The sequence below is a fragment of the Rana temporaria genome, chromosome 13, assembly GCF_905171775.1.
Source record: "Rana temporaria chromosome 13, aRanTem1.1, whole genome shotgun sequence".
Lineage (NCBI taxonomy): Eukaryota > Metazoa > Chordata > Amphibia > Anura > Ranidae > Rana > Rana temporaria.
Genome location: NC_053501.1, coordinates 97695400 through 97710078, shown reverse-complemented (window position 1 = coordinate 97710078; position 14679 = coordinate 97695400). Strand labels below are relative to the sequence as shown.

General features: G+C 40.5%; 1 protein-coding gene across 2 annotated transcripts in view; it reads left to right on the top strand.

Annotated features, from left to right (window-relative positions):
- LOC120920574 (embryonic protein UVS.2-like) overlaps positions 1–14679 on the top strand; it is a 113060-nt gene that overhangs the window by 85465 nt on the left and 12916 nt on the right. For both annotated transcript variants that reach the window (XM_040332722.1, XM_040332723.1), the window contains 5 exons: positions 11143–11260; positions 11738–11913; positions 11995–12076; positions 12175–12302; positions 13634–13749. In XM_040332722.1, the coding sequence (XP_040188656.1) occupies positions 11143–11260; positions 11738–11913; positions 11995–12076; positions 12175–12302; positions 13634–13749 (620 nt within the window). The remainder of the gene's footprint in view (positions 1–11142; positions 11261–11737; positions 11914–11994; positions 12077–12174; positions 12303–13633; positions 13750–14679) is intronic.

The window sequence follows — 14679 nt, the reverse complement described above, 5'->3', positions numbered from 1 at the left end:
ACTGGGCTCCCTGCCACAGCTCAAATGTTCCGGACCAGCATGGTCCCGGAACCAGGATATCCAAGTGGCATGCATGCCCTGGCCCCTTAGGCCATAACGCCAGGGCGCTGTGGTGCAGACACCCTAAAGATGGACGCTGCACTTGAAGAAGAAGACCCAGAACTAATGGCGTCTGCCCCATAAATACCCTTCCCCAGCATGCACAGCGAGGCTCAACCCTCCTGATTGGCTGCTGGGGAAGAGCACCCAAACTTTGACTGCACTGCTGCCACCTACTGCTCTGGGGTGGAAAGAACACCCCAGCACAACAGAATGAGCCCACAGCACAGGCAAGCTGAGACAGAGACCCAATTTGAACATATCAACCAGATCAGAGTTTAACTACACTCTGATCTGCCTGAAAATGTAAATAGCACCGGTACTTTGAAGTAACCACACCTACAACATGTCACTGGATATACAAAATATAGCCTGATATGGCGTAGCGATAACGATTCAAAACAAGCCAAGTTAGTGCATGCCGCTCGGTGGAAGGCATGTGAGATAGTTCCAATGTCTCAGGTTTTTAATGATGTTTTTTTGTTACCTTTTGCTTCCCTGCAAAACGTATAGTCGCTACCCACCCATATGCAGTTTTTCTGCTTACAATTCTGACATGCAGTCAGGGCACAGGGGGACATGCAGAAATGGTAAATGCCCCCCCCCCCTATTTTCAACTTCATCAAAATGGCTGAAAACTCTGAAGGCCTTATGTGTTATAGCATATTGTTATCTGAGTTCCACAAAGGCCACCCTAGCAAAGAGACTTTTCTTTGGGAGAGAGACCTAGGTTTGATGAGATAATCAATGGTAAGTGGCGTTTCAGGCTGTGGTAACCTGCTCCCTGGCCCAGAAGGTCTCTCGAAATTACATTCTCCTACGCTCTCACTACACTCCTCCGAAGCTTTGGGATACAGTATGGAGCCATCTTGCCAAAGATGCAGAAGGGACCACGGCGACATAATCCATCTATTAAGGCATTGCCCGAAATGTCATCACTATTGGGGGCAGGTTGTAGATACATTAAACATGGTATTTAAGGTAAGCATCCCAATGGACCCCAAATGCTGTCTCTTAAATGTTTTACAGGAAGTCAATGAGGATGAATACTCTAGGATAGCAATGGGAAGGGCCCTTTTCCACGCCCGCAGATTCATTCTAATACTGTGGAAATCCCCTGATCCCCTACACACTGGGTGTCTGCTGTGGGTAATGCTCTGCTTCTAGAACACCATATTTTTACATGACGAGGTTGCCCCGGTAAGATAGAAAAGGTTGGGAACTGTGGTTAGACATCCCTGGTTTCAGTCCATGGGAACTTGTTTATCAGAGGTTGTTCCTGTGTCCAAATAGACCATAGGGTTCTGTTGTTCATTTAAATTAGGATGATTATATGCGCCCTTGTTGCACTTTGGGTGGGATGAAGTCAAGGTTACACAATACCAGTATTGTATTTGATATGAGTATGTGGACACGGCATCTGTCTGTGTCAATGTTTCTGTAATTACTGCCTTTGGATATCTATGTGGATGTAAGCTTTTTTGTAGTGTCTTGTTTTGGACTGTTATGTTGCCATTTAATGCAATAAACCTTTTCCTTATTTAAATGTGGATAATAATAAAAAAAGAATTAATACATAAATGAAGAAAATATAGCTAGATGTATAATTTAATTTAATATATCTACAAAACTAAAATGAAATGTCGAGCATCATTATTAATCCAATATCAGTACATCTGGAACATTTGGAACAGAAAAATCATAATCAAACAAGAAAATATGTTATCATAAACCAAAGTGTGATCATGTGTTGAGTCACATTTTCCAGCCAGAACTATCAGTGCCTCCCCTGCACTGGTGGCTGCTGGTCCATTAGCAGAAACAGGAGCCACTGGCTTGGATCCACTAGTTCTGGGACTTTCTCTGCTTGTCTATATGCCCATTCTCCTTCTTGACTTGATAGTGCAATATTTATTGGTTTTAAGATTGCTTTACTGAAAAATGTATTACTATAATATGAGGCTGTTTGGGTCTCCTCTCTACTTTTTTTTTTTTTTGCAGTTTTGAGTTTTCCAAGAAGGCAGCAGCATGGCCAGTAGACATAGATAGTATTCAATGTTTAGCAACCAGCTACACCTCCAGAGCGGCACAGTGTCAAAGTGGTTAGCACTTAGGCCTGGCAGCACTAGGGTGAAGACCAGGTTTATCCAAATTAAAGTGGTTCTAAAGTCAGAAGTTTTTTTATCTCTATGCATTAAAATTAAAATAAAAACTTTGTGCAGCAGCTCCCCTCAGACTCCAAAACACTTTCCTGAACCCCATCTCGATCCAGCAATGTTACACGAGTGTCTTGGCTGTCCAGGACTTCCCTCCTCATTTGCTGAGACAGCAGCGAGGCACTAATGGCTCTTGCTGCTGTAAATCAAAGTCAGTGAGCCAATGAGGAGATGGAGGAGGTGGGGCCGAACCATTGCTCTATGACTGAATGGACACACAGAGCAGGAGCGTTGGCTGGGGACCATAGAAGAGGATGATTTGGGCTCCTCTGTGCAAAACCACTGCACAGAGCAGGTAAGTATAACATGTCTGACAGTCTACTGACTAAAATGGTACCAACTGGATTGGAGAAAAGCCAATATAGCACCATTATTTAAAAAAGGGTCAAAATACATCCCTGGCAATTACAGACCAGTTAGCCTAACATCAATAGTATGCAAGTTCTTGGAGGGGATGATAAGGACAAGATTTTAGTAATGAAAACAGTATCATTAGCAGTAATCAGCATGGATACATGAAGAATCATTCTAGCTAAATCAATCTATTAACCTTCTATGAGGAGGTGAGCTGCCATCTAGATAAAGGAAGGCCCGTAGTTGTAGTGTATCTGGATTTTGCAAAAGCATTTGACACAGTTCCCCATAAATGTTTACTCTACAAAGTAATGGACCATAGAATGTGTACATGGATTGAAAACTGGCTACAAGGGCGAGTTCTGAGCATGGTGATAAATGGGAAATACTTGGAATGGTCAGGAATGGGAAGTGCGGTCCCCCAGGGTTCTGTGCTGGGACCAATCCTTTTCATAAATGACCTGGAGGATGGGGTAAACAGCTCAATCTCTGTATTTGCGGACGACACTAAGCTAAGCAGGGCAATAACTTCTCCGCAGGATGTGAGAACCTTGCAAGAAGATCTGAGCAGATTAATGGGGTGGGCAACTACATGGCAAATGAGGTTTAATGTTGAAAAATGTAAAATAATGCATTTGGGTGGCAAAAATATGAATGCAAGCTACTCACTAGGGGGTGAAACTCTGAGGAAATCTAGGATGGAAACTAACAAACAGAAAATTGGCATGCATTAAAAAGGGGATTAACTTGATTAAAGCAATAATTGTCACTTTCTACAAGACTCTGGTCGGGCCTCACCTGGAGTATGGTGTCCAGTTCTGGGCACCAGTCTTCTGGAAGGATGTACTGGAAATGGAGTGAGTACAAAGAAGGGCAACAAAGCTAATAAAGGGTCTGGAGGATATTAGTTATGAAGAAAGGTTACAAGCACTGAACTTATTCCTTCTGGAGAAGAGACGCTTGACAGGGGATATGATTTCAATTTACAAATACCGTACTGGTGACCCCACAATAGGGATTAAACCTTTTTGCGGAAGGGAGTTTAATAAGACACGTGGCCACTCACTAAAATTAGAAGAAAAGAGGTTTAACCTTAAACTGCGTAGAGGGTTCTTTACTGTGAGAGCGGCAAGGATGTGGAATTCCCTTCCACAGGTGGTGGTTTCTGCAGGGGGCATCAATAGTTTCAAAGAACTATTAGATAAGCACCTGAATGACCGCAACATTAAGGGATATACAATGAAATACTGACATATAATCACACACATAGGATGGACTTCAACCTCACCTACTATGTAACTATGTTTATTTTTTTTAATGAAAAAAATTATAGATTTTAATATCACTTTAAGCAATCAAATTTTAATTTAATGCAATCAAATTTCATATTAAAAGAGAAATGATCTCTGTTAGTATACTATGGGTTTTTGCATTTTGCAAAACATCATTGCTCATGGCACTGTAGTGATGAATTATCTCATAGACTGGGTATAACCTTGAATACAAAAATAAATGTAAAATTACATTGCCAGTCCCAATTTATTTAAATTTTAGCTGGAAAAATCAGTTGATGATGAAGGACTTTTTATGTAATTATAGACAATATTCAGGAGACCATGACAATCAGTTACAAGCTGGGCAGCTGAACACCAAGATAATAATAAGATAATAATGACCATAGTGTCACACACAAAATAATTATATGGTTCTAATTCCCATACATGTCCACCTAGGTCATTCTTGAAATTTGGTTTCCTGTCTCATGATTGGTCAGATCTTCTCTGGTACCTGTATAAAAGGTGATAGAGAAGATGAGTGTCAAACCAAGCTTCAGAGAGAAGATATTTCACATTACAGTGAAGGAGAATTCTGAACAAGATGAATGAAAAAGTCTTCCTCCTGCTTCTGGGCTGTGTGACGGGGCTGGTGACCAGTCTACCTCTATCTGCACAAATACAGGTGAGATGATGAGCTGACATGAACAGTACAGGGGACAGGTCAAAACTATATTTAGAAAAGTATAACATCCAATAAGTTACCAATATTAGTTAGTAGTTAAGTGTAACTTTAACCAAAATTCTTTCCCCTTAGATTTGGATAAAGTGGTGGGGGGTTAGGAATCCTCTTAGAGTTTAACACTTTCTTATTACTGTTTGGATCCACTGTAGGGAGATTTGACTTTTGTACAGGCCATTGCCACTAGGACAGAAAGTGAGGGGAAATACAAAATGTTATAAATGTGAACAGAACAGACAATACAGTAAAATCTTCCAATGATGACTGTTGTGGTAACATCTGTCTAAGAAAGGATGTTACCTCACTTTTGAGAGATTCCCAGTAGGGCTGAGGAGGACTCTGCCGGGTGTAGAAGAGTTGGGGCCAAGACTTGTTATCTCTTATTATTGTATTTCATTTGAAATAAGATATTGATACAAAACATTTACTTTTCAGGACAATCTACTTGGAGAGAACAAAGATGGTAAGCTTTTTAACATTTTTATTTAAGGAATAATGTTTGCTTTCTTTCTGTTCCCCATCATCTGTTTTGTTTGTTTAGCTTTTTCCCCCAGTTCATTAGCCTTTTTTTAATAACATTCCTAATCCTAAATCCTAATCCTAAATCAAAATTGTTTGCACTGCTCCATTGGCCCTAATCAGCCTAGCCTAAGAGGAACCTGGAACTCCAAAAAGGGAGGATGAACTATGCATATACAGTATACACATGAACATAAAATGATGTCATGTACTATTATGAATCTCCTTACTATAATGATTATATCTATATTCTTACAGTGCAGTGTGGAGGATCCTTCTTTGACTCTCAAGGCAGCTTCACATCTCCGGGATACCCAGGGAACTACAGTCCAAACATGAATTGTAACTTCACCATCACAGCTCCTGTTGGAAATAAGGTAAAACAAGATGCCTTCAAAATTCTCCCTAATTATTAGACTTCCTCATTCTCTAAAAGTGTTGGTGGTAATTTGTGAAGCTGGCTGAGAACTGGTGGTGTGACATTTGTAAGTGGTTTATGAAGATTTACTTGACTTTGCAGCAATGGACTCATTTCTGCCATCCTGATTGGGAGTAACAGGAGCACAGGGGAGAGGAAGGGAGGGGGCTGATCAGTTTCTTGAGTCTATTGTAGACCGGTGAATGACAAAGAAATCAGCCAGTAATGTAGGAGGAGCACAGAAGATCTCCCAGCTCTGGATTTTTCCTTCCTTGTCCGGAAATTGTAGATTGGTGACCATTACACTGCAGGAACAGAAAGGACTTCCTTTTTCCAACAAGATTCCTAAGCACTGCCTTTTATGTGCAGTGTCATTCCTAAAGCGACCTAAAATTCTTAAAACTAAAAATTAATTTTTTTCACATTAGCAATCATTAGATGTGGTGGCTACATCCGTTTTCTTTGGCGTTTCCTCATTTTCACCTGGTAATCTGACCAGTAACACGCCTCCTGTATTAGTGAGACGCTACTCTGGATGAATGAGAACAAGAGGTACAGCAATCAGCAGCACTGTCTGTTTGGGGGAGGGGAGTGGTAAATATATTAACAGATTAAAATACACTAACAAGTTGAATCCAAATTTCAGTTCACATTTTGAAATCAGTTACAGTTGTTTTTTTTCCATTTGGGATAAAGGTTTTACATGAATAAATTAAGCTGGTCATTTTAAGCATCGCTGTCAGTGTTGAATGATTTGGCTTATCCATGTAAACTGATACATTCTGCACGATAGCTTGTGCTTTTGAAAAACAACAGACTTGCTGGCTGGATCACTAAATGAACATAGAAAAAAGACTACAAAAGAAAAACAAAAGCAGCCATCACATGTAAAAATTGGTAAACTGCAATATAATAAATGTTTGCTCTTGGGTTTAATGTGGCTTTAATGTCAAATATTATTTCAGGTAGACTGTAACATCAATGAATTGTAAGAAACAAAGGGCCAAATCCACAAAAGAGATACGCAGGCGGAACTGCTGTTCAGCCTGCGTATCTCTGTGCCTAACTTTGGAAACGATCCTCAAAAGTATTTTTCCAAAGTTAGGCAGAAGATCTGACATCTGTAAGACACTTACACTGTCAGATCTTAAGATGCAGTACCGCATCCGCCGCTGGGGGCATTTCGAGTCGAAATGCCGCCTAGCGTATGCAAATGAGTACTTAAGCAGATCCACAAAGCTTTTAAGCTTTGTGTTTTCTGCGTAAGTTACGATTTGCACGCGTAAAATTAGGGCTGGTTTTACAATGTGTAAAGTTAGTACACCATGTAAAACCAGACCTTTTTTTCGATCGCCGCGATTTTTTTTTAAATTTGATTTTTTTTTCCCGGCGCACAACTTTTTTTTCACCCGTCGCAACTTTATTGTCCCGTCGCAATCCACAAAGCCCGGCGTAAATTACGTTCGCGCGCTGCACGTCGGGAAAAATGACGTCACACGCATGCGCAGTACGTCCGGCGCGGAGCCGCCTAATTTAAATGGGAATCGCCCATTTAAACTAGGAACGCCTTACGATGGACGGAGTTAAGTTGCGCTGCCGCAATTTTCCGGGTAAGTGCTTTGAGGATCGGTACTTAACTTCGGAAAATTGCGGCAGTGTAACTTAACTCTGAAAAGTTAAGTTAGGCTGCATGTCTGTGGATTTGGCCCAAAATACTTACTTTAATGCTATATAAAATTGTGTGTTTGTTGTATGAACACAACACTGTCATGTTAGTCATAATTGTATTTCTTTTTCAGATTGCTCTGACCATAAGTGACTTCCATTTAGAGTCTTCCAGTTTCTGTATGTACGACTATCTAACACTCTTCATGGATGGTACAAAAAGGGGTCCATTCTGCGGGGATCGCACCATCCCTGTGCTTTACTCCAAAGGCAACTCTATGGTTCTCGTATTCCACAGTGACCAGTCTACCCAGGCAAAGGGCTTCCAAGTCTCTTACACCTTCTGTGAGTAGCTCAGTTCTATCTGCTTATATCTAATATCAGCAATGGACGTTATAAGATAATAGAGGTCACTTTCTTGCAGTATTTTCCTTTCCATAAATTATTTATTATTCACCTGCAATGTGACTTTGAACTTGCAAATACATTTTGACTATTCTCAGAGTCACTTCACTAGCACAGTCCTGCTCCCTCATTGGTTCTCTTAGCCCTGCCCTCTTCTGGGAGTGTCCAATTACTGTCTGTGCTGGCCCAGCATCTCTGCCCCTCACCTCCCCCCATGAACATTGATTTAGCTGCCGTTGGAGGAGTGAAGAGGAATATTATAAAGTGTCATTTGAGTGAAAGCTCTGAGTCTGCTGGGGCTGATGACATCACATCCAAGCAGCAGTTTCGAGCTTTTGGCTGTTTACACAAGGGAGATTTTTTACATTTAATGACATTCCTAAAATATGTTAAATGCACATATAATCGTCTGCATGTTTTTTAGACTTTGGCAACAGGGTATTTTTTAACGTCATCTCCTATTGTTTAGGTGACAGTGTTTATGATAATCATGGTGATTAAGGCAAAGACTTAAAGAATTTCCCAACCAGAAGTTTCACAGATCAGTGATAGCTTTGTGGAGCTACCCTATATTTCCATTAATTTATCATTCAAATTATAAAATGGGTTCAATATTTACACAAAATTAAGTCACTTGAATTTTTTTTATTTCACTAGATATGCCTAATCAGTATTTTGTATACACAGCCCCAAAGAGTGAAGACACCGAAGTGCCACAAGGGATCTTCAGCAAGATTTTGAAAGCTAATAAAGGTAATTATTCTAATCCACAGGATTCTTTACTGCATTATGATGGTGCTAAATCCAGGCAATGGAACAGACAATAACCAATTATAATGCATAAAGTTATGAGTGTCAGGATCCTTTAAATCATGCACTGATGGACTAAACAATAGGGTGTGAGGAGAAATATGGCGTTATTGTCTTGGGGTACAAGATCTTTGAATGAGTCTTTAAAAATCACTATTTCATTTCTAAAAAGACTGATGGGTTATTTTTATTCACTTCTACCATTGCAGTGAAACTTGTGAGATAGAGAGGTTGATGTATTAAAGGCAAATAGACTGTTCACTTTCCAAACTTTGGAAATTGCACTTTGTTTGGGAATTTAGTAGAATATCGCATCAATAACTCTAGTAAAACTGTGTATTCTTCTGTTGTAATTTCTAGTTCTAAATCTACAATTAAAGCTGAACTCCAGGTAGATAAAAAAATATATATAAATTATTGCAGCTCTGTATTCCTTACTATATCTTAATTGTACTCTTTTAACCCCTTCCCGACCGCCGCATGTACATATACGTCGGCAGAATGGCACGTACAGGCACATTGGCGTACCTGTACATCCCTGCCTAGACGTGGGTGGGGGGTCCGATCGGAACCCCCCCCGCGACTTGCGGCGGTCGGGTCCCCTCGGGGAGCGATCCGGGACGACGGCGCGGCTATTTGTTTATAGCCGCTCCGTCGCGATCGCTCCGCGGAGCTGAGGAACGGGGAGAGCCGTATGTAAACACGGCTTCCCCGTGCTTCACTATGGCGCTGCATCGATCGAGTGATCCCTTTATAGGGGAGACTCGATCGATGACGTCATTCCTACAGCCACACCCCCCTACAGTTGTAAACACACACTAAGGCAGTGTTTCTCAATTCCAGTCCTCAGGCCCCCCCCCAACAGGTCAGGTTTTCAGGATTTCCCTCAGATGAAAATGGTGTGGTGATTACTAAGGCAGTGAAACTGATCAAATCACCTGTGCAAAATAATGGAAATCCTGAAAACCTGATCTGTTGGGGGGGCCTGAGGACTGGAATTGAGAAACACTGCACTAAGGGAACACTAACTCCTACAGCGCCCCCTGTGGTTAACTCCCTAACTGCAACTGTCATTTTCACAGTAAACAATGCAATTTAAATGCATTTTTTGCTGTGAAAATGACAATGGTCCCAAAAATGTGTCAAAATTGTCCGAAGTGTCCTCCATAATGTCGCAGTCACGAAAAAAATCGCTGATCGCCGCCATTAGTAGTAAAAAAAATGTTTTTATAAAAATGCAATAAAACTATCCCCTATTTTATCAACGCTATAAATTTTGCGCAAACCAATCGATAAACACTTATTGCGATTTTTTTTACCAAATATAGGTAGAAGAATACGTATCGGCCTAAACTGAGGAAAAAAAAAAATGTATATATGTTTTTGGGGGATATTTATTATAGCAAAAAGTAAAAAATATTGAATTTTTTTCAAAATTGTCGCTCTATTTTGTTTTATAGCGCAAAAAATAAAAACCGCAGAGGTGATCAAATACCACCAAAAGAAAGCTCTATTTGTGGGGAAAAAAAGACGCCAATTTTGTTTGGGAGCCACGTCGCACGACCGCGCAATTGTCTGTTAAAGCGACGCAGTCCCGAACTGTAAAAACACCTTGGGTCTTTAGGCAGCATTATGGTCCGGGGCTTAAGTGGTTAAATACAAGTGATGTAAGTACCTTCATTGTAGAGATCAGACTAGAGGTGGGAGAAGAAGCACAAGGAGTATGTTAGCTGTACTGTAGTGAGTGCTCCATTGTAATAGGAGGAGAGAGCAGAGTGACAGAGACATGAGACTATCATACCTGTAAGTGTTACTTCACTGCAGCAGAGCAAAATCAGGTCTCCTCCCCTGCCAAACAGGGCTGTGTGGAATCAGGTGCTTACAGATTAGCTAGTTAGTTTGTTTTGGTTGCCCAGTGGGAAGGGGTTCAGCTAAGCTTAGCATCTTCCCGGGCATTTCTAAGTTCTGCCCCCCATAGTAGGACGGCTCTACTCGGGGGCTCGCTTTCTGCTGTGTCCTGCATGGGAAGATTCAAGAGTCCAACTTCACTGCAGCAGAGCAAAATCAGGTCTCCTCCCCTGCCAAACAGGGCTGTGCTGGGTCACAGAACTGAGTAAAGCTGGGAATTTGGACTGCATGAAAATATCTAACATGTTTCTCCAGATGCACAGATTCCAACTGTGCCTATTCTATTCTGTTTTATACCCCAACACTGTACTATACTGCATCATGATTAGATGCAGCCGCTGTTAGTTCTAAAACTTTCTGTTTGGATCCATCCATTTTTCAATCAAAAGATGTCAGGTGAGAGGGAAATGACAGAGCCACCCACATAGCAAAGTTCAGCCAGTTCACAGTGTATGGGCAGCTTAAATGCAATGCATTATAGTGTATTAACTATAATTTTCTGTATTTTCAGATAGCAAAACACCCATGTATGGAGGCGATGTGCTGGTACAGAATGAGCGCAGTGCCATGAACTGTCCTTCTTGCCTTTGGCCTAAAAGTGATAGCGGTAGTGTTCTTGTTCCCTATACCATAGATTCCAGCTACAGTGAGTTCCCTCTATTTTCTCTTGCATTGAAGTATTTATTGCTATTTGTTATTTGTAGAAACCCAACCTTCTATCTCTGTTTCCAGGTGCCAGTGACCTGAACAGTATTGTGCTCGCCATGGCCGAGTTTGAGACATTGACTTGTGTGAGGTTTGTGCCTCTTACAACAGAAGATGATTACATCAACATCACTCCTGGTGATGGGTAAGGTTGTCTATTGTTTATCATAGTTTTTCACAGTAGGGAGCATCTAAAACATAAACACCTTAGACTTTACGGCACCTATTTGTGCATGATGGATTCTCTTTTGAATTTCCTCCAAAAAAAATGAAAATACATGTGACAGTCACAAGCCAACAACAAGGTGCTTCTTGGTTGTCTAATTTTTTTGTGTACCTAGCAGAAATAGCACAGGGACATAAGATATTTATCCTGGCGCTGCTAACATTCAGTATATAGTAGAAAAATTGAAGTGACCAAGAGGGAGTGGGGCTTAGTGTCAACAGACTCAATGGATTCCACTTAAAATTTCACAATGAAAATAAAACCAGCACAAACAGATATTGATTGTTTTCTTTCTGTAGTTCAGATTCAATCATTGTTTCTATTAAAACTATTGTCTTAGGCTCCCACATGGTATTAAAGCATAACTCCTTTGAACTGTATATCTACAATTTCTAGCTGTTACTCATATCTTGGAAGAACTGGTGGAAGCCAGACAGTTTCATTGGGTGGAGGCTGCATCTACAGGGGGATTATACAACATGAACTAGAACATGCCCTGGGCTTCTACCATGAGCATGTAAGAAGTGACCGTGACAATTATGTTGACATCAATTTCCAGTATATCCCTAAAGGTACTGCAGACATTTACACAAAGCAAATTCAGTCAAGTTTTCAAAGAAGAGACATTACCACTGCTTTTTTTGTTGTTACAGGAAAATTGGGTAATTTTGCTAAAGCGGACACCAATAACCTGGGCAGTCCATATGATTACAGTTCAGTGATGCATTATGATGCGTAAGTCATGGCTTTTGTGTTAGCTGGTGAATTACCGATAAACTATAGAATATTTTAATGGTAATATGTCGATTTTTTCTCTATTCAACATTTTCCAGCTATGCATTCACCAACACTTCAAACAAACCCACAATCGTCCCCAAGCCTGACCCCAATGTGCCTATTGGGCAGACAATTGGACTGAGCGTCTTGGATGTCACTAAAATTAACCGACTTTATCAATGCAGTAAGTTTCTGTACATTCCAATTTCATGGGTTAAAAACATTAGAAATTATACTTTTTTATGATTGCATTTTAAGTGAATTTTTACAGTTTTGAAAAATTTTGACAAAAAAAACCCCACAAAGGGCCAGATTCAGAGAGAGAGAGATACGACGGTGTATCTCCTGATACGCCGTCGTATCTGTGTCTTACACTGGTCGTATTTATGCGCCTGATTTATAGAATCAGTTACGCATAGATATGACTAAGATCCGACAGGTGTAACTGTGTTACACCGTCGGATCTTATCTGCAATTTAAAAATGGCGCAGGGGGCGTTCCCGCTGATTTACGATGAGAAATATGTAAATCAGCGAGATACGCCAATTCACGAAAGTACGCGGACCCGACGCAGTGTTGTTACGACGTTTCCGTAGCGGCTTTCCCGGCGTATACTTACCCCTGCTTCTACGAGGCGCAGACAATGTTAAGTATAGCCGTCGTTCCCGCATCGATTTTGAATTTTTTTACATCGTTTGCGTAAGTCGTTCTGGAATACGGATGGACGTCGTTTACGTAAGCGTCGAAACCACTGACGTCCTAGCGACGTCAGTGGGAGCAATGCACGCCAGGAAAATTCACGGACTGCGCATGCTCATTTAAATCGGCGCAGGGACACGCCTGATTTAAATAGTACACTCCCTCTAGCTGCGGAATTTGAATTCCGCTGGGGGATTTACGATCCGCCGCCGCAAGATTGGAGGTAAGTGGTTTGTGAATTACCCACTTGCCTCTCAAACTTGCGGCAGCGTATCTTAAATCAAATAGATCACGCGGATCTAAAGATCTGCTGATCTATTTGAATCTAGCCCAAAATGTGCACGTTTGTCTCTGGCCCCTACTATGGGTGTACACAATAAATAATGTACACATATGTGGTATCCCTATGCATCTCAAATTCAATTTGGGTTATTTATTTATTTTCATTTAAGAACGATATAGCTAGATTAAAAAAAAATTATATTGCTTACAATTTGGCCAGTTTTCATTGAAAAAAAGTTAAATATCAGGAAATGTAGTTTTTACCATGAAATGAAGGCTCAATTTGCCCTGAACAAACAAAGTATAATACACAAGATGTGACACGGCATTGAGGCAATAAGGATCTTTTATCTTCAATGTAAAGGGGTTAAACTCAAGGTTCATTTGATTTTAAGTTCAAAATTCCAGCAGTTTTAATCTAATAGAAGGTTAATACCCCTTCCCCTGTTTCCGACCAATATATTATTAATATTATTATCAGTCTAATCCTCCAATAACTAAATATAATTTATATGTCTATTTCTCCCTTCTCAGGTGTCTGTGCGACTTTGCTTAATAATAAGACAGGAATTTTCACTTCTGACAACTATCCCTCTGCTTATCCTAATAATGGTGACTGCGTTTGGTTGATCAGAGTTCCATCAGGGAAGGTGAGGAGACAGAAATGTAGAGATGCAAAATGTGACCCTAAATGTCTAGCAACCTAGCTGTGAAAATGAACTGCCATCTGAAGATTGTTTTGTACACCACCTACATTTTACATTCATAAAAATAGAGACTTGACTAGTTTAGAGCCACGCAATAGGTCCAAATACTCCCTACCTGAACATCACACTTTTGTACCTTTGTACATTGAAGTGGAGCCATTGCGGTGGTTTGACTTTATGGCAGAGACGGGGGTATAGAGAAGGTCGTTTAAGATGTAAATGCCTCTAAACCCCATACTCTGCTTCAACCACCAATTGCTCCATATGTTGGAATAATACTTCCCTTCATTATGGCCCACTTCATTGCTGGAAGCAAATGTGCCAGATTTCTTTTACCCCACATCTGATGGTGAGGTCATTGTAGGAATGGGGGTTTAGCAGGAACAAAGGGGGTTTTGGATTAATTTGTGGCTCTGGTTCTTACAAGTATGTTACCAATAGTAACAGTATTGCAATATCCACAGTCTCAGGTTTCTTTGACTTAACTCAATATAGCATAAAACGAAAGACTTCTGTTAAAAAATTCTTCCCCCCCCCCCAAATGTGTCTTGTTTAAGCTTATTGGTTTCCCTAAACAAACCACAAGCAACAAATAATCAGAGGGAGCAGAAGAGTTCTGTTAACTGGAAAATCAATGGAAAATACACACATGTTTCAAGAGATATCGTAGATAGAAATGTGTATAGCTGCAAGATCGTTTAACAGAAATTAGAATCGTACATATTCTTGTGTTTTTTTTTCTCTGAAGGACTGTTCAAGCATTAATATAGCAATTGATTGCATCATATTGGAATTACATATTAACCCAGTTTGCAGTTACAAGTATGGGAAGTTTGGGGTTTACTGTAGATAATACATTTTCCTTGTGTCACT